The following is a 25,289-nucleotide window of genomic DNA, read 5'->3' as shown; positions in this document are numbered from 1 at the left end:
CCACCAAAGATTTCTGGGATTGCTTTTGTAAGTCCCTACTGTCCAGAATGCCACACCTATTTCACTAGAAAGATTAAGTTATTACCTTGCTAATATCTTTTCCAGTAGATAAGTGTGTCATTCTGGAACCCCGCCCTATCAGTTATTTACTCCATCTAACTACTGTCTCAATCAGAAAGTTATAGTCAAAGATGAGATTTTGAGGTCAGTCAGACCTTAAGGGTATAATCTATTATAACTCTTTAGGGAATATCTGAGCTCCATAAATATTTCTGTTTGGATTGTTCAGTTACGATGTTTTAACTTATTTATTATATTTCTTTTAGAGCAGAACAGAAATGTATTTGGTGAGTCTCCCTGTACCCCTCCATCTTATGTACCTATCACCTGCTTTGGTACAAACTGAAGGGGCAGCAGAGCCCTCTAGAAAAGGAGGAGGAGTTGAAAACCTGGAAATTCCTTCTGCATGGCTCACAAGCATGAGGAGAATACTCTGCTGTCTAGAATGACACACCTATCTACTAGAAAAGATATTAGCAAGGTAAGAATCTAATCTCTTTACAGGAAGGAAACAAACAGGTTAAATATTTCTGCAAAATATCATTTATTTATATAAAATATACACAACAACTGTACACATGCACACACTCACGCATTATTTTACCACAACTTTAAGCAAATGAATTGCATTAATTTATTAAATCTAGCACACAACAGTATTTTACAATTATATACATTGTAAAGATTTTTAAAATACTTTAGACGACATGAGGGGGAAACTTTAATCATTCTTTTATAAACCTTCTGTAACATACAAAATAAAGGCAGCTTGAAAATTATGTATAAACAGTAAAAACAACTTACAAATGGGCAGGAAATACAAAATTGTAGTCAAATGTTTGTTAGCAATTATGATATTTTGAATAAAGATATGCCAGTAGTGAATTGTGTTTGAAGAATGTTTATAACTAATTTAGCTTTTTATAGTGTAGATGTCAGGTTTTCTCATCTGACAGCAAAAACAGGGTCTAGAGATGTATTATTAAAACTTTGGCAGTTGGAATTTTTAAACATTTGTACTAGTGGACAAAAGTGGATTTTTGAAGTAATAATAACGCCGTCATCCAGTGCAGTATGTTTAATTTGTTGGGCTTAAGTGGTTGTTAACATAAGTGTTTTGCATGAAATTTTTAGATGCAAAATTAATGTTAAAATGTAATTTCAGCACTGTACATGATAGGAGCCTTAATCTACAATGTTGTGGAAAAGACTTGAATGCACATTGTACATAACAAAGTATACATTGTACATTTATTTGACAGTACAAATTATTGTGCATTTATAAGGCATAAACATCAAGGCTGGATAAACTAGGAGTTTCAAGACCATTCAGATAAGAGAAATATTTTGAATGGGATAAAACATTTATGCCCGTTCTAGCTTTGAGTACTGAACAGATTAACAAAGATGACATTTTAATTGCTCAAATTTCTGAATATTTTATAGGAAACAGCATCAGGCAGTAACAAGCCCTTTTTTTGTTACACCGCATAAATTTTGTAAGTTATCAGAGGAAAAAGTATTTTTCTGTTAAGAAATATTTATGAATACCAAGTTGTGCATAGTCATGAAATTCCCAGTTTGATTTAAAATAAAATTAGATTGGAGCTTTACAAGTTGTCCAGAAGAATATGAATCATTTCACTGCACCAAGCTTTTTCAGCAGTTTCTTGCCTTTGGAAAGAATCCCCTTTTTCTTTTTCGAGGACATGTCCCTTCCCCTCACAGGACTACCAGCACCCAGAGATGACGGAGGTGACCCAGAATGAAGATGGACTGTGGGGGATGGTGCTCTTCGTGAAGTACCTGTATTCTCAGGAGGAACCTATTAGGTACATTGGTATTATTTATGAATGTTTGAAAACCAACAATATCAAAATGGTAACATTTTTTTTTCTCTTCTGCCAGAGCAAATCATAAAAGTTGCTAATTTCTTCCATTATTTTCTATTAAGCATGCTATAAAATAAAATTACACCTGAATTTGTTGAAATAGACAGAAATGCTTTGTGATAATTAAGGAACTTTTAAAGATGTAATCTTAAGCATTCTGTTTTTGCTACAGCTTACAGAAAATATCTGAAATGATAGTTGACACCAAGCATTTAGGACAGATTCTCAAAATGGCGCTGTTCACGGTGGCTGCTTAAAAAAGCGGTGTTGATCACGTGTCATTCAGACCGGCATCATTTTAAGAATTGCAGCCACGTCAAAGATAGGTGCCAGAAATGTAGGCCAAGGTTTTAAAGGCCTACATTTCTGGTGAATCGTGACTATGGAGGTGCCTAAGGTCACTTCTAGCATTAACTAAGCCTTCCGTGACATTAGGGGCCTCTGTAGTTGGAAGAATGATGCCTTTGCTTGAGGTGCCACCATTTATTATTTAAATGAAAAAATAGATTTTTAAACGACTTGGTCAATTTCCATGCCGATGAAAATCAAGCCAGTTAGAAGGCGGTATAGCACCTACCGCTGCCTAACTTAGTGTGCCATTTGTAGAATCCAGACCTCAAAGATCTGTATTCAGAATATTAATAAAATGAGTTAGAGTACACTGTGACTATTTAAAGCTAAAGTTCCCCCAGCACTATATTAAAGTTAGATTTGTTCTTAGTCTCTGAATTAAATTTTTACTGATGTACTGTGTATACATATAATTGGACGAATGGTGCTCTGTTCTAAATATAAGCAGATGATCCTTAATTGCAATCAAAACTTTAAAACCCCTGATCGTTGTATGTGTGCTATACAACAGCTTTAATTTACACTGAGATGAAATGAGTTGGTTTGTTTTTTGTTTTTGTTTTTTTAGCAAGTACCTAAACTCCTAAAGTATGATTTTACAGATAATGATTATTCTGTTTGTGGTGCATTTTATTTTGTCATTGCTACAAGCTCAAAATTTTATATGTGGAAGTATGTCAATTTTATATCTTAGTTTTACAGTACAGCAACAGTAGGCTGTAGAAGTTTGTCATGTTAAGATTGATGACTTATGTAGCACCAAATTTCTTTCAGGGGGTTCAAAGCTAATTAATTGACAACCAAATTCTAAATAATAGTGAAAAACTCTTTAAAGCACCCCAAAGTACACCTGAAGATACCACATGTTGTTTCTAATGCATTCATTGATTTGAGCCTTATGTTTCTTTTAACACTTTTTGCACTAATACTTTTTCATTTCAGCATTTTAAGTCTTTGTTATACTTTGAACTGCATTCAGAATGCTAATAATGCAATACACATTTACAGTGTAAGGCATTCAGACACCTAAAAAAACATTTTTATATAGAAACATACAGCTCTTGAAGAAATATGCTCCAAATACTGACCTTCACGTTCAATGTATTCATAGATGTTTGGGGATAACCAAATAATTAGTCTTGTCTTGTTTGATGGCTTCTAGTTTGACATCTAAAATTTTTATTGGTATTTTAAACATTGCATAATTATTTATTTATTTGGTCAATGATTTTGGAGACTTATTTCTTTCTTTTATTTTCCCATTCTGAAGATCAGGAAGACATTTGCATTAGATATATTGTATGCACTTCTGATTACTAACTTTATTGGTATCTTCAGTTGCTCACTTACGTGAAGGCTACTCTGCCTTATTAAGGTGTGAAATGAACACTCTTCTTCTGTTTTCCAAGCAGATGAGCAAAGAAATAAAACAGAAAATATTGCAATGATGAAACAAAATGAAAATGAAATAAGTGTAACATGGATATAATCCATTTCACAAAAGGAATAAATTCTGTGGCAGTCTATTGTGAAAACTAATGTGACATAAGCAGAAGATAACATCTCTATTTGTGATCTTTGATGTAAGGGGACTAACTTGATTTCTTATTCAAAGGACTGGTAGTCTTGATCATCAGGTTAAACCCCCATTAGTTGAGAGGGTTGTAGATAGCCCACTGTTTGTTTTCTTGCTCCACTTCCCATCACTCTGGGATAAGCTAGCCCCTCTCCCCAAATCTTACTCTCTACTAGAGAATGACACGGGGGAAAAATTTGTCCCCGTCCCCACAGCATCCATACAAGCTTCAGTACTTAGCTTATTCCTTCCTTATAAATCAAAGTTCTGGCTGCTGAGCTATAGAAAGAGATGTTCAGCTAGCAGGGCCTTTGTTTATAAATTTTTATCAACACAACTAATATACTACTTTATCCTAAAGCAAGAAAAAAAAAAGAAAATAAATAGAATTTTGTTTTTCTACCTTGGTTGTCTGGTTTCTGCTTTCGATAAAAACAAAAACTGGATACAGATGTTTTGGAGATATTTATTAAACACTGACATATAAAACCATGAAAATTCAATTAAAAAAGTACAATGATAAAAAATACTGTGATAAAATCCAACCGGATCCTACACTGTCCGTGTTTCGGCGAACACGCCTTCCTCAGGGGTCCAATGGTTTGCAAACTCACATATAAAGAATTGGACTGAAAACAGTCTATTGTCTTTAAACATGTGAGAAAAGAACACCACAGAGAAGCTGAAGTAGCAAAAAAAATGCTAAGGAGGTTTCTGCTTTCCTCATCTCATTCAATTCATTCCATCCACTATCTGCCTTCTCGCTGTGTCTTCCATTTGCTCTGTTACTGTGCCTCTCCCTTCCCCCCCCAATTGATCTTACACCCATCTTCTTCCGCTCCCCCCATAGTCTGGCATCTCTGTCTTCTTCCCATTTCTCTTCAGCGTCTTCTCCCCACTCTCTCTTCCCCATTTCCCTTCAGCGTCTTCTCCCCACTCTCTCTTCCCCATTTCCCTTTAGCGTCTTCTCTCCACTCTCTCTTCCCCATTTCCCTTTAGCGTCTTCTCCCCACTCTCTCTTCCACATTTCCCTTAAGCATCTATTCCTCCCTACCCCCCTTCAGCGTCTGTTCCTTTCCACCACCCTTCAGCACCCCTCGCGCGGTCAGAGCATCTCCTTCCCTTCGTGGCGCATTAGTGTAATTTGTGCAAGCCACTGGAGCCTGCCTGAAGTCGCGTGCGTCTGCTTCTCTGACGCAACCGGAAGTTGCATCAGAGGAGAAGCTTCCGCCCACAGATGCAGGGCCAGTAGGTAGGAAGGAGGGATGGGGCTGCGCACAATTGGTGACCAAGCGCATTCCCTCCCTTAACTGTGGAGACAAGCCCATTCACCACTCCACGGGGCGGTGGATGGCCTTGTCCCCGTGCCAGCAATAAGCATTCCCCACCCCCCCACCTCCCCGCCGTTTCGGCAGGTTACCCATGGCTAGCTGCAGGTAACAGCCACCGTGTCATTCTCTACTCTACTTCAAGCGAGGAGTATGGAGCCTGTCTGTTCTGCTTGAGTTTAATCTATTTTTTTTTGGGGGGGGGGGTTATTATCCAGTCAGAGGCTTTCAGTTCTGCAGAGGAGCCCAATCACCTGGAACATCTCTGGTTGTGAGAAGATAAAGACTCTCAGGGCTGAGGTCTGTAGTCCACAGGCATATGCCTTGTGATTCCTGTGTGACCAGTCGGCATTAGTAGTTCTCAGAGCTCAGGGTCTGTAGCGTTGGAAAAATCTCGCCCCAGGTTCGTCTGCAGTGGGCTTGAGTGGCTCGCCCTAGGTTCTGCTTGTAGTGGATTGAGCACAGACTGAACGGGTCACTTGACGGTTTATCAAGGATTGAGACCAACTGCATTCCTCCCCCATGACATGTGATTCCGAACAGAGTCTAAGGTTCCACTTCGGCATCGGGAACCAGACAGCAGTCTGAAGAAACAAGCCATCTGTTGGCAGAAATCATCTCTCTCCCTATGTAGCTCTGGCACAAAAGCATGGCACAGTGAGTAAGGCTATTGCAGCCTATGGGGAAGATTGAGGGATCAGAAGCCAAAATCCCTTCCCTGCATTTTTAAAGTTTGCATTTTTTTTTTCTCCAAGAGCCATTTTAGGTACCAGAATCACTATTGTGGCCGCCATCTTGGATTTCCCAATTTTATTTTAAAAGCTTCCATCTGCCTCAATACCAGAAAACAGTATAGATGGACTCAGGTGGAGATACCTCGGATTTTTGTCAGATTTGTGGTAGATGTCTATCTAAAGGGGATTGCTTCAAGTGCTGCGCATAAGGGAGGTTGGAACTTTGGGCTTTACCTCCTCTTCTGCTTCTGGTGGCTTAGGTACCCAGTTGGAGCATTTTCTGGGCCAGAAATTATGGCAGGAGCCGGAGAAAGCGGATTTGGTATCTCCAGCAAAGCACAGCTTTTTACCAGTAGACATGGTCTTGAATGAAGGGAATCTTCGGGATCCCAGTCAACATGGTTTTACCAAGGGTAGGTCCTGCCAATCCAATCTCATAAGCTTATTTGATTGGGTAACAAGAAAGCTGGACTTGGGAGAGTCTTTGGACGTCGTGTACCTGGACTTCAGTAAAGCCTTTGACAGGGTCCCAAACCGCAGGTTGCTAAGCAAGAGGAAATCAATGGGGCTAGGAGAGATAATAACAGCATGGGTTAAGGATTGGCTAAGTGGCAGACTTCAGAGAGTGATGGTCAACGGTACCCCCTCCAAAACATCGGAGGTGACCAGCGGGGTGCCATAGGGCTCGGTCCTTTTCAATATATTCATAGGGGATCTGACTCAGGGGCTTCGAGGTAAAATAACATTATTCGCCGACGACGCCAAACTATGTAATATAGTAAGTGATTGCAATTTTAAAAATAATATGGAACAGGACTTGCTTACTTTGGAAAGTTGATCCTCAACCTGGCAACTAGGCTTCAACGCTAAGAAGTGCAAGGTAATGCATCTCGGAAGTGGTAATCCATGCAGGACGTACTACTTGAATGGAGAAACTTTAACTAGGACATCAGCAGAACAAGATTTAGGAGTGATCATCAGTGCAGACATGAAAACTGCCACTCAAGTGGAGAAGGCTTCATCCAAGGCAAGGCAGATGATGGGTTTCATTAATAGAAGTTTCATCAGCCGGAAGCCTGAAGTCCTAATGCCATTATACAGGGCTATGGTGAGACCTCTTCTGGAATACTGTGTGCAATTCTGGAGGCCATATTACCGTAAAGATGTGCGCAGAATTGAGTCGGTTCAGCGGATGGCCACCAGGATGATTACAGGCCTCAAGGGTATCTCGTACGAAGAGAGGCTGAACAAATTGCAGCTCTAAACTCTTGAGGAGCGTAGGGAGAGGGGAGACATGATTGAGACATTTAAGTACATCACAGGATGGGTCGAAGTAGAAGACGATATTTTCTTTCTCAGAGGACCCTCGGCCACAAGGGGACATCCGCTCAAACTCAGGGGCGGGAAATTTCATGGTGACTCCAGGAAGTATTTTTTCACGGAGAGAGTGGTGGATCATTGGAACAAACTTCTAGTGCAGGTGATCGAGGCAAGCAGCGTAACAGACTTTAAGAACAAATGGGATGCCTATGTCGGATCCCTACGAAGGTTAGGTTAAGGAATTTGGGTTATTGGGGCATAGACCAAAGGGGTGGGTCAATAGGGTGGGCAGACTTGATGGGCTATAGCCCTTTTCTGCCGTCATCTTTCTATGTTTCTAATACCAGAAGTCAGCACAGGAGACCCGGCCAGTGGTTTGCTCCCAAATTCATACACATGATGTAGGAAGCCTTTTTAGGTTTCAAAAGCCGACCTAACCCCTCGGCGGATGTAGCACCAGGATTTTTTGTGAAAAGCGCGGGGTCTACCTTCAAGAAGCCATGCAGATTTTACAGGGAGGCAAGCTCTTGTGGACTCAGAGGATGAAGATTCCGAGTCCATACCTTTAATGTCTCATTCAGGGACCTCAGCTTTGGGAGATTCAGCATCCCAGCTGTGAGGGTCTGACCATGATCAGGTGACAACCCTGGATCTCAGAGAGAATTCGAGGGTGCAAAGGTTACTCAAATCCTCCAGCCTGTAAGATTTAATTGTGGAGGCGCTAAAGTTGGAGCTGCCTCAAGCCTCCATGGCACAGTGCTTGATCATGAGCAGCACCAAAGAACAGAATGCCTGTTTTCCATTGCATCCATAGATTACTAAGATGTTAACAGATCACTGGAATGTTCCTGAGGGGTCCTTAGAAGTAGTTAAGGTCTACCTGATGGATGCTATTTCAGCAACGGTTTGCTGCACCTAAAATGGATTCGCTGGTGGCACAGGTTACAAAGCTCATTTCACTCCCTAGTAAAGGGGGTATAGTCCTCAGGGACGCACAGAACTGCAGAATAGACTTTTCCTCAAAAGAATTTGAGGCTGCTGTGCTGGGACTGAAAGTGGCAGCATCTTATATTGCCTGGGCCTGCCACTTTCGGCTAAGCCAGACTTAGGATCCGGACAACAGCGCTAACCCCCAGTTTCTCTTGGAGGGGATTAATTTTGTTGCGGATGCTTTGTATGAAGTTTTCAAGGTCCTGAGCAAGATCTCAGTTTACGCCATTTCTAACCGCAGAATGCTCTGGATCAGGCAATGGGTAGGAGACTTGGCTTCCAAGATGACCCTGAACAAACTTCCCTTTCAAGGACAATTGCTCTTTGGTAAGGGCCTGGATGATTTAATGGCTAATGTGGTGGATCGCTAGCTGAAATTCTTACCAGATAGTAGGAGTGATTCACAGATAATACTGCTACCATTTTCATTCCCAGTTTGGGCATATATTCCATATACTTCATTGTGCCCAAAAGAGACTCAGAAGACTGGAGACTGATTGTGGATCTAAGGTCAGTCAACACAGCCCTCAAGATTCCCCACTTCCACATAGAAATAGTGTAGTTGGTCATTGCCTTGGTTGCACCAGGATAATATCTTGCCTCTCTGGCTCTGACAAAAGCATACTTGCTTATTTCCATCTTTCTTGCTCTCATAAAGTTTTCAAGGTTCCATATTCTGGACAAGCATTTTCAATTCTCTGCTCTTTCCTTTGGCCTAGCAACATTTACTGAGGTGATGGTTGTTGTAATAGCGCACCTGTACAAAGCAGAAATTTGGGTGCATCCTTGCCTTGCCTCATAAGAGTACCCTTGAGGGACGAGGGAGTGACAACCGTAGAGCAAGTGGTTCAGCTTCTACAGATGTTGGGCTAGGTAGTCAATTTCAGGAAGAATCATTTGATCCTGACTCAGTCCCTGGCCTACCTGGGAATTCGTTTCTTGACGTCACAGTGCAGGATCTTCCTCCCAGAAGCGCGCAAAATGAAGTTCTTAAGGCAATTTAGGGAGATTTACAGCCTGCCAGCCCCCACAGCTTGGCAGTATTTTCAACTGCTGGGATCCATGGTAGCCACTGTTGATGCGGTTTCCTGGGTAAGAGTGCACTTGCACCTGCTTCAGCAGTCGCTCCTCTCAAGGTGGTCTCCGCAAGTTGATGCCTGAAAACTCCTGCTTCTGTGGTCAGGTAAGGCATGGAGCAGTGTGGACTGGTGGCTGGAACCATAGAAATAATGCTGTTTGTCTCCCAGTGGACAGTCCTGTCGACAGATGTCAGTCTGTTCAGCTGGAGAGCTCATTGCGACAGATGCCTGCTGCAAGGGTGGCGAGCCCTGACCAACGCCCCAGAAGGAAAGGCAGGCAGTGTTTTCTAAGCAACGCAACTACAGTAGCCTATATAAACAGGCAAGGAGGCACAAAGAGTACACCAAGTTTGGAAGCTTGCCTGCTCCTTTGGTGGGCAGAAGCCCATCTTTTAGTCATCTTGGAAGCTCAAGTAGTTGGAGTGGAGAATGTGCAGGCGGACTTCCTAAGTCGGCAGACCTTGGATCCCGGGGAGTGATCTCCTTGTTGGAGCACCTTCGACTGCATATTCAGGCACTGGGGACATCTGACATTCAACCTCATGCCTTCGGCATCCAACCAAAAGGCAGCTAATATCTTCAGCTGAAGGTATAAGCCCAGAAGTGCCAGGCTAGACACTCTAGTCCAAACCTGGCCTGCAGAGGAGCTCGTTTGTGTTCTCCCCATGGTCAATGATGGGCAGAGTGCTTAGGCGGATCAGAATGCATCCAGGTCGAGTGATCCTGGTAGCTCCAGATTGGCTGTAGTGGCTGTGGTATGCAGACTTAGTACGTCTACCGAGGGGCGAGGCTCTCAGGCTTCGTTGTCATCCCAGTTTTTTTCACAGGGTCTCTGGAGGATCCAGAGCTCTTTGGTCTTATGGCATGGCTCTTAAGTGCGAAATCTTAGGGCATAAAGGCTATTCACCTGAAGTTATTGCCACGCTCCTGAGGTCTAAGAAGCAGTCCGTGTTAGCGGCCTAAGCGAAAGCCTGGAAGTGTTTCAGGAACCAATGCAAATGACAGTGCTTGGACCTGGTGACCACACCAGTTTCAGTGGTGCTCGACTTCCTGTAGGAAAGTCTGAAGAAGGGCTTGGCAGTTGGCTCTCAAAACACAGATAGATGGACTTTCCTGCTTCAGAGCGCAGGTCAGCAAGCTCTCGGCATCCCATCTAGATGTATCCAGATTTTTTTAAGGGAGCCTTACGTCTTTTACATCTTCGCCCTTCAGTCTGACAGCCTTTTCCATCTTGGAATCATAATCTGGTCCTATGGGCACTTGTGGAAGGACCTGTAAGCCTTTTGAAGAGGCATTCCAGATAGATCTGAAGGTTAAGACAGTTTTCTTGTAATTGTGACATCAGCAAGAAGTGTGTCTGATCTGCAGGTTCTGTCCTGCAAGGAATCCTTTCTTCACATCCCAGAGGCTAGCGTCTCGATTCAAACAGTCCCTTCCGAAAGTTGTGTCAGTTTTCACGTGAACCCAGCGGTACAACTCCCAGCCTTCACACTTACGAGAAGAAAGCAGATAGTGTGTTGAAAGTTCGGAATGGATCAGGATGGCCATATTTTCTGCCTATATAGGAAGCGGAAAGCAGTCTCAAGTGGTGGTGAAGGTGCACTCTGTTCGCAGTATCACATCCTCTTGGCCAGTGTAGAGCAGTCTCACCTGCAGAGATTTGCAGAGCAGCCACTTGGTCCAATCTCTACACGTACATTAAGTTTTACAGGGTGGATGTAGCAGCCACACTGGACACCATTTTTTGGTCTTCAGTACTGGCAGCAGATTCATCTGTCCCACCCAAGGAACCGGGGACTGCTCTGATATTTCTCGATGGTCAAGACTATCGGTCCTGTGCACAAGAAGGAAAGATTCTGTTCTTACCTTGCTAATCTTTCTTGTATGTAGGAATGGTAGCTTTGATGCCCGCCCTGTCTATTATATACTAGTCTGCTTTCTGTTTCAAACATGCCTGCTTAGTCAGCAGTCTTGTTTCTATCACCGGCCTGGAAGAGTCAGGAATGAAGAATTCTTCACTCATGAGAGCTACAGAACTATTGGTGCAAATGGTGCTGCACAGGTAGTTGGTTCATTTTTTTACTACCTTGTTTCATTTAGTTATGGTTAACCTTTTTGAAGCTGCATTTAGGTCCTAACCTAACCAGCATATAAAGCACCCAGTTCTGCTGGTCATTCCCTCCATAGTCCCCACACACTGTCCACCTCATTATTCCCCTTCTAATTTCCTACCTGAGTAGTGTATATAAATTCATCCTTTTGTCCTGTGACTGTCATAATTAGATTGTAGGCTCTAATTAGGGACTCTCTTATGTGTTTAAGGTACAGTGCTATGTGCATTTGGTAGTACTATCAAAATAATAAATTTTTTATTGTTTGCTTTTAGAGCAGAATAGACATGTAGTTTCAGGGGAGTTTTCCTGCTGCCCGCACCCCACATAAATATGTTTGCACTCTAGGACTTGCTTGAAACTTTGGTACTGACTAAGGGGGGTGGAACTCATCCCAGAGTGAACGGAGGTGGTGCATGAAGACAAACAGTGGGCTCTCTGTAACCTTTTCAAATGATGGGGGTTTAACCTGATGGTCAAGACTACCATTTCTGTTTGCAAGAAAGAAGATTAGCAAGATAAGAATCTAATCTTTCCTTAACTACCTTCCCTTCCCCAGCATTACATTCCTTCAAGTAACTTGTACTGTAATAAAAGTATGTTTGTTTATGTATATCAATGGTAAGAAAAGGCTGATCAGTAGATAGGACTTGAAATGGCAGTTGTGGTCTGTATCCACTGCTCATTAAAACAGAATTAGCATTTTGCTTCAAATGAAAAAAATAAGTTAGATTGTAAGAGGAGAAGGATTAGAAACTTTTCAATTGTTGCTTACCCTTTTTGTTTTTGTACGTATTGGAGTATCTTGAGAATATCGAGAGGGTACATCAGAAAGATAGACTTCAACATCATCGGGCACTTCTTCCAGAAAATTTGAGGGAACCAACCCTTTTTGTCCATTGAGTTCACCCTAAAATGTAAGAGGGTGATTGAAATAGCTTGTATCATTTAGAAACATGATGGCAGATAAAGGCCAAATGGCCCAGCTAGTCTGCCCATCCACAGTAACCATTATTTCTTTCTCTCTGAGAGATACCACGTGCCTATCCCAGGTCCTCTTGAATTGAGACACAGTCTCTGTCTCCACCACCTCTTCCAGGAGACTGTTCCATGCATCTACCACCCTTTCAATTGCAATAGAAAGCTGTGTCCCTTGTATTTTATTTTGTACTAGGCAAGTAAAAATGTCTTAGAAGGTAGCAAGAGAATGTCAAAAGCTGGGGCTCTGTGTAAACAAGAATGTAATAATCTTGCTTTGAGGTTGATGTAATAAGAGTGCTAATTTGTGTGCCCTTTGCTGTTTGTATATAATTCCATCTTTGTAAAGCAGTTTCTAAAAATAAGGCAATATCACTGATAAGATAAATTATGAAAATTGGCTCAGTAGCAAATTAGACATAGAAAATTGTGCAGAGTGAAGATTCTCTGCAGAACTAGTGTTTTTTATATAATCTGTTTTGTGCTGACTTTACCGACTTGGTTGGGGGATTGTTTGCAATAATGTGTATGCCTTGACTACAGCATGCATAGTTCAAGCTGATTTAAAAACTTGAATAATTGTGTGTTAACCGTGCTGATATGAAAGTTTCTTTGCCATTGGAAGCAGGCAGCTCCTAACTAAACACTTGCAGGTCGATATTCATAAAGTGAATTTAAATGGCCAGAAACGGCTCCTGTACAGTTCAATTTCTTGTTTGGGACTTATCCACTGATAGCCAATGGTACTTAGCCAGATAGCGCGCTGCTGAACATCATGACAAACTAATAAAAATGCTGGCTATTTTGTGGATAGCCTGGAGTAGAGAATGACTTGGAGACAAATTTTTCCCCATCCCCACGGGAATTCATTGTCCCATCACAGTGTGTTCTTTTTCTGTCCCTGCCCCATTCCTGCAAACTCTTATCTTCATCTGCACAAGCCTCAAACACTTTAAAATCATAAGTGTTCGAGGCTTGTGTGGTTAAGGCAGAGCTTACAGGAATGGGACCATGACGAAATTCGTGGGGACAGGGAAAGTGAGTTCCTGTGGGGAAGGGGGGAAATTTGTCCCCATGTCATTCTCTAGCCTAGGGAAAAGTCAGCACTTAATGCAGTTAGATGACAGTATTCAGCACTTGACAGCCTAAGTTTAGCACTTAGGACTGACTTTTATATAGTTTGATTTATCTTTATGCAGTGTCACTTATACAGCGAAGTGCTGATAATTATATTTAATTGCATAAGAGAGAGCTGACTGTATAAACCCAGATATTCAATGCCAGTGCCCAGATACAAGCTGGTATTGAATTTCTTGAGAATAATGCTGCCGGCAGCTGAATAAATTCTCACCACCATCAGCTGAACGTTGATTCCCCTATATTTTTTTGAAAAGTTGTGGTCAAGATTGTGTTGGTGGTATGCTGCAAGAAGGTGAGTACTAAATTATCACATTTTCTTTATATCAGGGATCTCAAAGTCCCTCCTTGAGGGCAGCAATCCAGTCGGGTTTTCAGGATTTCCCCAATGAATATGCATTGAAAGTATTGCATGCACATAGATTTCATTGGGGAAATCCTGAAAACCTGACTGGATTGCGGCCCTCAAGGAGGGACTTTGAGACCCCTGCTTTATATCATGGAAGATTCATAAAATAAATAGAAAACAAATATTTCCATATTTATAAAAAGAAATGCAGTGTGCACATGAAAAATAAATAAGTGATTGATTATTTTTAAAATTTATAAACCACTTAAAACTAAGTGGTGTACATATTAAACATACATAATTATGGGGAAAAAAACAGCAAAATAAGTTACAGAAATACAGGAGTATTTTTATATTTGATGGTAAGTAGAGAATAACACGGGGACAAATTTTTCCCTGTCCCCATCCCAGTGTGTTCTTTTTCTGTCCTTGCCCCATTCCTGCAAGCTCTGTCCTCATCTGCACAAACCTCAAATACTTTAAAATCATGTGTTCGAAGCTTGTGTTATTAAGGCAGAGCTTACAGGAATGGGACAGGGACAGCAACAAAACTCACAGGGATGGGGAAATTGAGTTCCCATGGGGACAAATTTGTCCCAGTGTCATTCTCTAGTGATAACATTTTGATAAAATAGTATCACAAATTTAAATCATCCCTTCTCTCAACCTTTCTCTGTCATTAAAATTATGAGCCACCCAAACCAACGTTTGGATTTAATGGTGAGTCTGCTCACAAAGAAAGACCCATAACTTTCTATTTTGAATATATAGCTTCTGATTCACATAATTTTTGTTTGATATAACCAGTAATTTAGAGGCTGACTTTCAGTTAACGTATCGAAACAGCCCAAAATTCCATTTCTGCTTGGTTTTCAGTTTCAGCTGAAAATGACCAGTCTGAAAGCTCCTTTTGATAATCCTTACTACAAAAATTAAACAGATACTAAGCACAGGCTAACAAGCTGCCCTCCTTCAATTCGACATTTCTGCATCCTTCGATTCTAGAACCTACCAACTTCTAACGAAACTTACTGAAATTGGAATCTCACTACTTAGCTGGTTTAACATGTTCTTAGAAAAGAGATTATGCTGCAGAGGCGAGACATGGAGCTCCCCCTTAACATCGGTCTGTTTGCCCCTTTCACCTTACCAGAATAGTTTATTTGATTGGTTGGAGTTCCTTTGGCGAGTGGTTGCCGATTCTATATCGAGATGGAGAAAAGGAAGAGTCAATTCCTCCAGTACCCAGGAGCGCCAAAGAGCTGATCTAGATGACATTAGATGGGCAGACCCAGGAGGCATGCTGAATTCAATGGTAAGCCTTCGTTCAGATCAGTTTTCCCTTAGCCCGATCCAGAGGTAGGCTCCTCTCCAACCCGGGAGAGCCCCCACAGAGAATAAGGCAGTGCAGTTTACCCAAGGACACTGGCAACTGCTAAGCCCTGGAGGAGCAGTGGGTGGAATATTGGAAAGAGGAGAAGAGCCCACTGGAGCCCTGACATCAGCCCTCACCATGGAACCAGGAGAAGTTTCATCATCCATTGGTAGAAATGAACAGTTTGGAGAGTTGGCTAAGCCTGCTGTGGTCAATATGGACGAACTGTGGAGAGCTATTGAAGTCATAGACGCCAACCTCAGAAAGGCAGTGACTGGTAAGAACTGATTGCGCTTCTATCAGCTCCCAAGTAAATATTCATGGTGAAATGTTACAAAAACAAAGTGAGAGTTTAAAAAAACATGAAGAACAAATCAATCAAATTAAAATCTTAGAAGTGGATATTGTTTAAGAAAGAGCTTTTATCCAGAGAAAGTTGGAATTTATGAAGAATAAACAAAGAAGAAAAAATCTGAGAATCTTAAACTTTCCCAAATCTCCAATAATATCAGCAATTGAAGTGGTTTGGAGATACTTGAAAGAGACTTTAATACTAGCGGAAAGTTTACCACCTATAATTAGGACTCAGTAGATCTCTTTGGGGAGGAAACAAAGAGAGTTCTACGCCCACTGGAACAGCGGGAATAGAAGGTGGTGAAATGAATTTGGCTAATTTTCTGGAGAATTCATTGAAAATAATAACTGAAAGAGCTCTATCTCAAAGTGACATTTGCCTTGGATTATGATAGAGATTTAATACTTCTGACCTACTTTAGACATATGAAGGATACATTTTTCAGTTTGACAATTCGAGTGTTCCCCGATTTATCTCAATTGACACAGAGAAGAAAAGATTTCATGATAATATAGACCAAGGGTTCAAGCTTTGGGTGCATATTTTGTTTTGAAATTTCCTGTGAAATGTATCAAATTAGAGTGGAAAAATTATCTTTTAAATTGAAACAACTATTAGAATCTTATGTGGCTAAAGAGGGAAGGGGAGTGACTTTCGGTCAAATAACATCACCCACAATGTAACGAACCGGCTTTCGGAAATTGATTTCTAAGGCTGTCCTTTAGATTTATTTAATTTCTATTTTCTTTTTCTAATTCCTGGATCTCTTAATTAGTAGATTAAATAATGAATATAGTTTTCTTAATATTGTGAACTTTATTTTCTAAATCTGTACTTAAGTAAAGTTTGCTTGTTTGTAATTTGAAAATTCAATAAAGAAAAAAAGAGAGAGAATACCTTGTATGGAAAAATGGAGTCTTCTCCAATAGTTGGAAAGCATTCTGTGGAGTACCCCAGGGTTCTCCCCTTTCTCCAATACTGTTCAACCTATTCATGGGCTCTCTAGTAACATTACATTTGTCACCAATGAATGCCTGTTATCCTATGCGGATGACATTCTCATTCCCATTACAGACAACCAACTACATGCATTAAAAAAAATTGCTGATGACATTGACAAGATAGAATCATGGGCCAAAATGAACAAACTCAAACTAAACACAATCAAAATCCTGTGGTTCCACACCCATCTACAAATTGCCATTTGGAGATAAATATAGAAGAAACTTCCAAAGTACTGCACACTACTTCTCGAACAGCAAATCTCTAACTTCTATAAAAAAATACCCCTTCTCCATGAGACAGCCGAGACTCATAAGACCCTGATTTCACGAACGGCATGTCTCCATACTTGTAGAAATGCGAATTTTATCATAGCTTGACTACTCTAAGCAGGTGTCAACATAACACTAACTTGCAAACCACAACTAATCCAAAACACAGCAATTAGACTTATTTTCAACCTAAAAAAAATACGACCCCATCTCAAACTGTTACATTGGCTACCCGTCGCTATTTCAAAATCTGCATAATCTTCCACTCCAACCTATTCACTTCCTCATGGTCCTCAACCAGAAATCTTAGTAAACTTCTGATGAACTACCCCACAACAGAAGGCTTCAAATACAAATGGAATTTAAACACCATGTTCTCGTATATTGGCACAAAGACATGGAATAACCTCCTAACAATCATCAGATCTGAACCGAACTACCTCATGCTCTGAAAGAAGCTGAAGACTTATCTCTACGACACCATATTCAACACAGAAAATGACCCCGGAGCCTACAAAACACCATGTTCTCTCAATGACACCATCATCCATGTGAACTTGGGACTATAAATTTCCTCCTCCACCTACCTTCAACAATACTAGTTTATCTCTTCTTGTATCATCCCTCACTCTGTATTGTATCTTCTGTAGCATCCTTGTACTGTATTAAATTGTATCACCTTAAATTATATTGTAAGTCACCTTGAACCTATTTAGGTATAGTGCAACTCATAAATCCTAGATTAGATTAAAAGAAGTTACCTGTAACAGGTGTTATCCAAGGACAGTAGGCAGATATCTCACATGTGGGGGGGCGCTATTGAGCTGGAGAACAAGATGGCTGCATAATCTCTCCTCTCCTCCTTGATTCCTAAAACATCGTCACGGAGCAAGTGATAATCTTTAATAACTGAGTATATAAACATCTCATTCTCTTACTGAGATGGCAGCGACTAAATCTACTAAAGCAGAATCGCAAATACCGCAAGCCTCAGGATCAAAAAGATCTAAACACGATCCTCCGACTCCGGAAAAACAGTTGGTGAGTAAACACCACGTGGAGTCCTCTGATATCGTGTTAGATGAGATTCGGGCACTGAAAGATTTAATAACTAAGCAATACGATATCACATGTGAAATGCGCAGTGAAATAAACTCACTTTCTGCCTCTTTTGAATCCTGCAAAACACGTGTGGAAGCGCTAGAAAATAAGGCAGACATGGCGGCACTTTCCTCTGCTCAATTCGAGGAACGAGTTCAGCAGCGCTTTAAAAAACTAGATCAGGAATTGGAAGACCTTTCTAATCGAAATCGTCGAAATAACATTCGAATCATTGGATTAGCGGAATGTGCAGAGGGAACAGATCTAATTAAATTCCTTATGGATCAACTACCGAAAATCCTGCATTTACCAACTGATTCGGCTTTGCAATTTGAGCGTGCTCACAGGACGCCATCTTCTGTGAAGCAAGGGTTCACGCGACCAAGACCCATCATAGCAAAGCTACTGCGCTATCCTCAGGCTTTACAAATTTTAACTGCCGCAAAATCCACTTCAGATCTGAAATTCGAGGACAAGAAGATCTTAATAGTCCCGGATCTGGCAAAGACAACGGCTCGAAAAAGAAAGTCCTTTCTTGAAATGAGGGCGAGACTCAAATCGATGGGTGCCAGATACGGGCTACAATACCCTGCAAGGATGATCGTAACGATTAACAACTCAACTCGGCACTTCGAATCCCCAGAGCAACTTCAGTCCTTCTTGGATGGCCTGCAATCCCAGGGCATGTCTCCCTCTTGAAGACTTTGCATTTTGCTCCAGATAGGTGCCTGCACTTCTGCTCGAGAAGTGAAGACCACTATGTGAGCCTGCATCAGCTTTTCATTTATCATGGCCTTCATTTTTTTGCTGATTTCTACATATCCTTGGTTGACTTATTTTTATGGACTATTATTTTTCTTACTTACACTCACATACTTCATTTTTGTCTAGATTCTTTTTTCCTCCCCACAACACTTCTGGACTCTATCCTCTATTGACATTATAAAAGAAATTTTCCTGTATTTTTTATTTTACTGTAAAGGGTTCTATCTTTCATTAGATTTCAATATGTATTAAAGTGAGATAAGTGTGGGAGGGATCTGAAGATGATTGGGATTTAGTTAAGACTTTAGGTAACTACTTGATCATATTATAAATAACAAAGGGTGAAAAAAGAAAAAAAAAATATATATAATAATAAAAAAAAAAGGGGGAAAAAAAGGGAACAAAAAAAAATATATATATATCAATAAATAAATAATAATAAATAATTAAAGAAAAAAATATATATTTAAAAGGGGATAAAAAAGGGAAAAAGTAGAAAAATTGAAACTGTAGTCTAAGATTATTTCTGGGGTTTTTTGTATATGATAGAGAAATATAATAAAAATAATGTGGGATAAGGGTGGAAGGGATCTGAAGATAACTGGGATTTAATTAAGGGATTAAGCACATTACTTGATTATATTATAAGTAAAAAAGGGGAAGAAGAGGGAAAAAATAAATAAATAAATAAAAAAAATAATAATAAAAAAATAATAATAAATAAATAAATAAGATCTCTTTTTTTGGGGGGGGGTTTCTATATATTATAGAGAATCATAATGAAAACAAAGTAAAAAAAAATAATAAAATTTAAAAAATAAAATAAAAGGAAAAAAAAAAAAAAAAAACATATAACAAAAATAATAATAAAAAAAATATCTTACTTGTTTATATACAAAATAAGCTTTTATGATTGTATTATGTTAATCCCAAATATGGCTTACTTCATCACAAAATGTAATAAAGGTACAATCGTATTCTGTAAAGAACAATCACAACTAAATGTACGTTGTAAATAGTTAAAGCAGGGGTTCATTCACTCAAAACATCACAAAAACAGGACAGTTGACAAAATCATAAATAAACGGAGAAAAATAAACCTCAATTGTGGGTCGCCAGGACTACACAAGTACCTAAGCTCACCACCTCATCACGGGTTTATAAAAAAACTCCGTACAGTTATAAATTACTTTCATACTTCAGCATCTCTTTAGAAGAATAGTTTTCAGAAAATTCTCAAAGGATTTGACATTAAACGTCCTGTAATTTTCTATAAGTAAGTGGGACAGCCCCAAACTAACTAAATATATGGCAATCAGCTACAGCTGTAGATGAATTCTAAACAACGTCTAGTAGCGTGGCTAAACACTTTTGCATCTTAACGTGTATAAGAGAGTCAAACACTCATCTGAAGAAACATCTTCGTCCCGATAGATAAGATCTTCTATTTCGCCTGCAAGCAGGCTACTTCAGGGGATTCGTTAACAAAGTTGTCTCCACGCTGTCAGCTGTATGACGGGCGGCCAGTCTCTCTCAAAATGGCCCTCAGACCGAGATACACGCCCGACTCGTTTAAAAACTGAATCGAGTCGGGCGTCATGACGTCATCGCACAAACGCGAAGGGTCGTAGGTCAATCATCACTGCTTCACATACAATACTCAATCCAAACAAATAAACCTCACATTCCAAACCATGTGCATGCATCCTGTACATCTGAAAACCAGTATTCCCTTTGCTCAGTTTTTAAGATATAGGAGAATTTGCAATAGTAAAGAAAACTTCCTCCAAGAAGCAAAGGTACTGGAGCAAAGATTAAAATCTAGAAATTATCCAACATCTATAATTAAGAAAGCAAAGAAAAGAGCGCTATTTAATCCCAGAGAGACATTATTGGATTATAACAAATCTCCTGAGAATGAAGAACAATCTGAAATAATTCCCTGCATTATTAAACAGACTTGTGTATCTCCACAGATTATCAAGAAATACAAGAAACATCTTCCACTGCTCAAAACACTTCCATGTTTTGCAAACAAAAGATTTATTTTTCCTCAGTCCAGAAATAGAAACTTAAACGATTGGCTGTGCCATACATCTAAAGAAAAATTTACAGATGAGAGATCAGAATCTACTCTTGGACACAGCCCATGTGGACATTGCATGAATTGTAAAATTATGTCCACTATCTCGAATTTCATAAATCCTGTTGATGGGAAAAATTACATTCTCAAACATACCTCCACCTGTCAAACAGCAAACGTGATTTATATAATACAATGCCCATGTGAATTATTCTATGTGGGCCAAACATCACGCAATTTAACCATAAGAATAACTGAGCATAAAAGTTGCTTGAATACATGTAAAATGACAGCTCCAATAGTGGCTCACTGTTTAAATTTAAAACACAAGTTTGTAAGCCTTAAGTGTTGGGTGGTGGAGAAAGTGATCCCTTCAATGAGACGAGGAGATATGAGAAAGCTTTTATGGCAAAAGGAACAACAATGGATAAACCGCCTCCATACTATAGAACCACAAGGTTTAAATTCTGAATATGAGTGGCAACCTTTCTTATGAATGTGAGGTTTATTTGTTTGGATTGAGTATTGTATGTGAAGCAGTGATGATTGACCTACGACCCTTCGCGTTTGTGCGATGACGTCATGACGCCCGACTCGATTCAGTTTTTAAACGAGTCGGGCGCGTATCTCGGTCTGAGGGCCATTTTGAGAGAGACTGGCCGCCCGTCATACAGCTGACAGCGTGGAGACAACTTTGTTAACGAATCCCCTGAAGTAGCCTGCTTGCAGGCGAAATAGAAGATCTTATCTATCGGGACGAAGATGTTTCTTCAGATGAGTGTTTGACTCTCTTATACACGTTAAGATGCAAAAGTGTTTAGCCACGCTACTAGACGTTGTTTAGAATTCATCTACAGCTGTAGCTGATTGCCATATATTTAGTTAGTTTGGGGCTGTCTCACTTACTTATAGAAAATTACAGGACGTTTAATGTCAAATCCTTTGAGAATTTTCTGAAAACTATTCTTCTAAAGAGATGCTGAAGTATGAAAGTAATTTATAACTGTACAGAGTTTTTTTATAAACCCGTGATGAGGTGGTGAGCTTAGGTACTTGTGTAGTCCTGGCGACCCACAATTGAGGTTTATTTTTCTCCGTTTATTTATGATTTTGTCAACTGTCCTGTTTTTGTGATGTTTTGAGTGAATGAACCCCTGCTTTAACTATTTACAACGTACATTTAGTTGTGATTGTTACTTCATCACAAGCCATGTTCCACTGGATTAATAATATTTTTATTTTCCTTTCTTTATACATCACTTTTTTTTTGCTTGTATACTTATTCATGGATTGATCTGTACATAACATATTATCATTCTCAATTTAATGTTTTTTCTATTTTCATGCTCTGTTTCCATAATGTTCGGTTGTTACTGAAAGGAGGGATTTGTGTGCCCTTGTTACTCTTAGTCTAATGGCACCATTCTTCTTTCATTATACTGTTGGCTGGACTGTTTTGGTCCTTTATGCCTTTTTTTCTATACTGTATTTACAGTTAAGCTGTTGTTTTTTTTGTTTGTACTCTTTCTCTAATGGCACTTGGCAGTACACAGATGTTTCTGAGATTATATTTGGTAATTCTTTATTTTATAGCTCAGTCTTATCTACTGTAATATACACTTATGACTTTAGATAGGCAATTACCACTCACTGTTGTCTCATGGAATGTTAATGGGCTTAATAATCCTATAAAAAGGAAAAAGGTCCTTATTCACTTAAAACAGAAATCACCTGATATTATAATGTTATTGGAAACACATTTATCCTCCACTTCTTCTCTGATTAAATCTTGTAATTGGATCTCTTCTGGGATTGATTCCCCTTCGGTGGATAGAAGAGGAGGGGTATCTATATTATTTTCTAAATCTATACAATCTAGGGTCCTAAGCCAAGCTATTGACACTAATGGTAGATGGATAATTCTGCAGATCACTATTCATAATGTTCCACTTCTTATGATAAATGTTTATGCACCCAATAGTGATTCTCCAGAATTTTTTCTTGATTTATTAACTACTATACAAACGTTTGAACCGCTGCCAATCATTATGGCAGGAGATTTCAATCTCCCTTTAGACATGTATCTAGATAAACAATCGAAATCCATACTGTCTCCACAAAAATCTCATATTTCTTTTCAATCCCTTATAACGCATCTGCAATTATTAGATATTTGGAGGCTTCAGCATCCTACTGATAGAGATTATACATTTCACTCTATTCCACATAATAGTTTCTCCCGGTTAGATTATATCTTTGTCTCTCCTCCTTTCCTCAATTCCATTACCAACACTTACATCTCTCCGATTCTCATCTCAGATCATTCACTAGTATCTGGCACTTTCTTATGGAATACAACGCCAATCCCTAAATCCCCTTCATGGAGAATGCAACTCTCTCTCCTTGAGGATGACGATATAGTAGAAAGGATTAAGAAATTTATTCAAGACTTTTTTACCTCCAATATTATCTCTGATACCAATCCATTAAATACATGGGAAGCATTTAAAGCCTCATTAAGAGGAGAATTCATTTCCATTGCCTCTCATAAATCAAAAACTGATAGAGCCATTACAACAGATTTGGAAGCTCAAATTCTAAATCAGGAACACATATATTGCACCACAAAAGATCCCAAACAATATAATACTTTATGTCAACTAAAATACCAATATAACCGGCTTATTTCCAAACAAGCGGGGATGCAAATTTTCCTCAGTGAAGCCAAATATTATGCGGAAGGAAACAAAAGTGGTAAAATGCTAGCCTCATATTTAAAGAGAAAACAATGTAAAATTCAAATTCCTGTGATACATAATAAGAATGACTCTCCTATCACTTCATATCCTGGTATTTTGGAGGTTTTTCAGGAGTATTATCAGAGTCTATATAGATCTGAGGCTTCACCTGACCCAGCCTCTTTAAATTCCTTTCTTTCCAATATGCATCGACCAGTTTGGTCTGATTCAGAGAATGCTGCTTTAAATCATTCCATTACTTCAGAGGAAATTCTTATTGTATTGAAACAACTAAACTCAAATAAATCACCAGGTGCAGACGGTCTTCCCGTAGAATTTTACAAAATCTTTCAAAAAGATCTCTTACATTATCTTCTTGAGCTATTTAACTATATCACCCCTGATGTAGTTCATAGAAGCCGATTTAGTGAGGCAATTATTACTGTTATTCCAAAGCCTAACAAAGATCATTTGAAAGTACAAAATTATAGACCTATATCATTATTGAATGTAGACTATAAGATATATGCTAAAATATTGGCAAATAGAATAAAAAAGATTATACATAAAGTTATTCACTCTAATCAAATTGGCTTCATGCCTAATCGACTTATTGCAGATAATTCTAGACTATTCTTTCATCTTTCTCATATAGCCAGCAACTTACCAGAACCAGTAATAGCCTTATCTCTGGATGCCGAGAAGGCTTTCGATAGAATTGAATGGAATTATCTATTTCATATCTTAGAGTGGTTTGGAGCTCAATCCCCCTTTCTTCAAATGATTAGAGTCCTATACACCTCTCCGTCTGCTCGAATAATTGCGAATAATTCTCTCTCTTCCACCTTTCAGCTTCATAGAGGAACTAGACAGGGTTGTCCACTTTCCCCATATCTGTTTAATCTTGCCCTGGAACCCTTACTTATCCAAATTAGACAGAATCCGAATATTACTGGTGTAATATGCAACTCCACTGAAGTTAAACTCTCTGCTTATGCAGACGATATTCTCCTGTATCTCTCTAATCCGGAAACCTCGATTCCAGAACTTCTCAATACTATAGTCCGATACTCTTCTTTCTCAGGATACAAACTCAATCAAGATAAAACGGAATCTCTTCCTTTAAATCTTTATGCTACTTCAGCTATGGTTCAACCTTATAACTTAATTTGGGCCTCCAATAAATTAAAATACTTAGGTATCGAACTTACTCAATCTCTTTCAGACACTATGGAAATAAATACACAGAAAATACTTATACTTATTAAAGCCTTAATTAACTCTTGGCATCCTCTATTCCTTTCATGGTGGGGTCGATTGGAAACAATAAAAATGATGTTCATGCCCAAAATAAATTACATTTTACTTATGATTCCTTGTCTTTTTTTCTCCAGCTTTCTACAAAAAGATAGATTCATAAGTACATAAGTACATAAGTAGTCGCCTCCGCCGGGGCAGACCAGAGGTCCATCCAGCCCAGCGGTCCGCTCACTCGGCGGCCCATCAGGCATATTGCCTGGTCAGCGGTCCCTGACTAATTTTATTGCCTACCTCTACAGTTATCTCTAAACCTTCCACTGCTCTTATCTGTACCCCTCAATCCCTTTGTCTTCCAGGAACCTATCCAGGTCATCCTTGAAACCCTGTACTGTGCTATTTCTTATCACGGCCTCCGGAAGGGTGTTCCATGTGT

At 39.5% G+C, this 25,289-nt stretch overlaps 1 protein-coding gene across 16 annotated transcripts in view; it reads right to left on the bottom strand.

Annotated features, from left to right (window-relative positions):
• Positions 1 to 646: 646 nt before the first annotated feature.
• Positions 647 to 25,289, bottom strand: part of RIMBP2 (RIMS binding protein 2) — a 598,797-nt gene continuing 574,154 nt past the window's right edge. For 12 of the 16 annotated variants that reach the window (XM_033956341.1, XM_033956346.1, XM_033956345.1 and 9 more), the window contains 2 exons: positions 12,217 to 12,351; positions 647 to 1,885 (listed from right to left, as the gene is read on the bottom strand). In XM_033956341.1, the coding sequence (XP_033812232.1) occupies positions 1,697 to 1,885; positions 12,217 to 12,351 (324 nt within the window). In that variant the 3' untranslated portion in view covers positions 647 to 1,696. Of the gene's footprint in view, positions 1,886 to 3,653; positions 3,701 to 12,216; positions 12,352 to 25,289 lie in introns of all 16 variants that reach the window. The other 4 variants (XM_033956349.1, XM_033956351.1, XM_033956353.1 and 1 more) reach the window with 1 other exon arrangement.

Source organism: Geotrypetes seraphini, chromosome 8 (genome assembly GCF_902459505.1).
Source record: "Geotrypetes seraphini chromosome 8, aGeoSer1.1, whole genome shotgun sequence".
Taxonomy (NCBI): Eukaryota; Metazoa; Chordata; class Amphibia; order Gymnophiona; family Dermophiidae; genus Geotrypetes; species Geotrypetes seraphini.
This window is presented reverse-complemented; position numbering and strand designations above follow the sequence as displayed.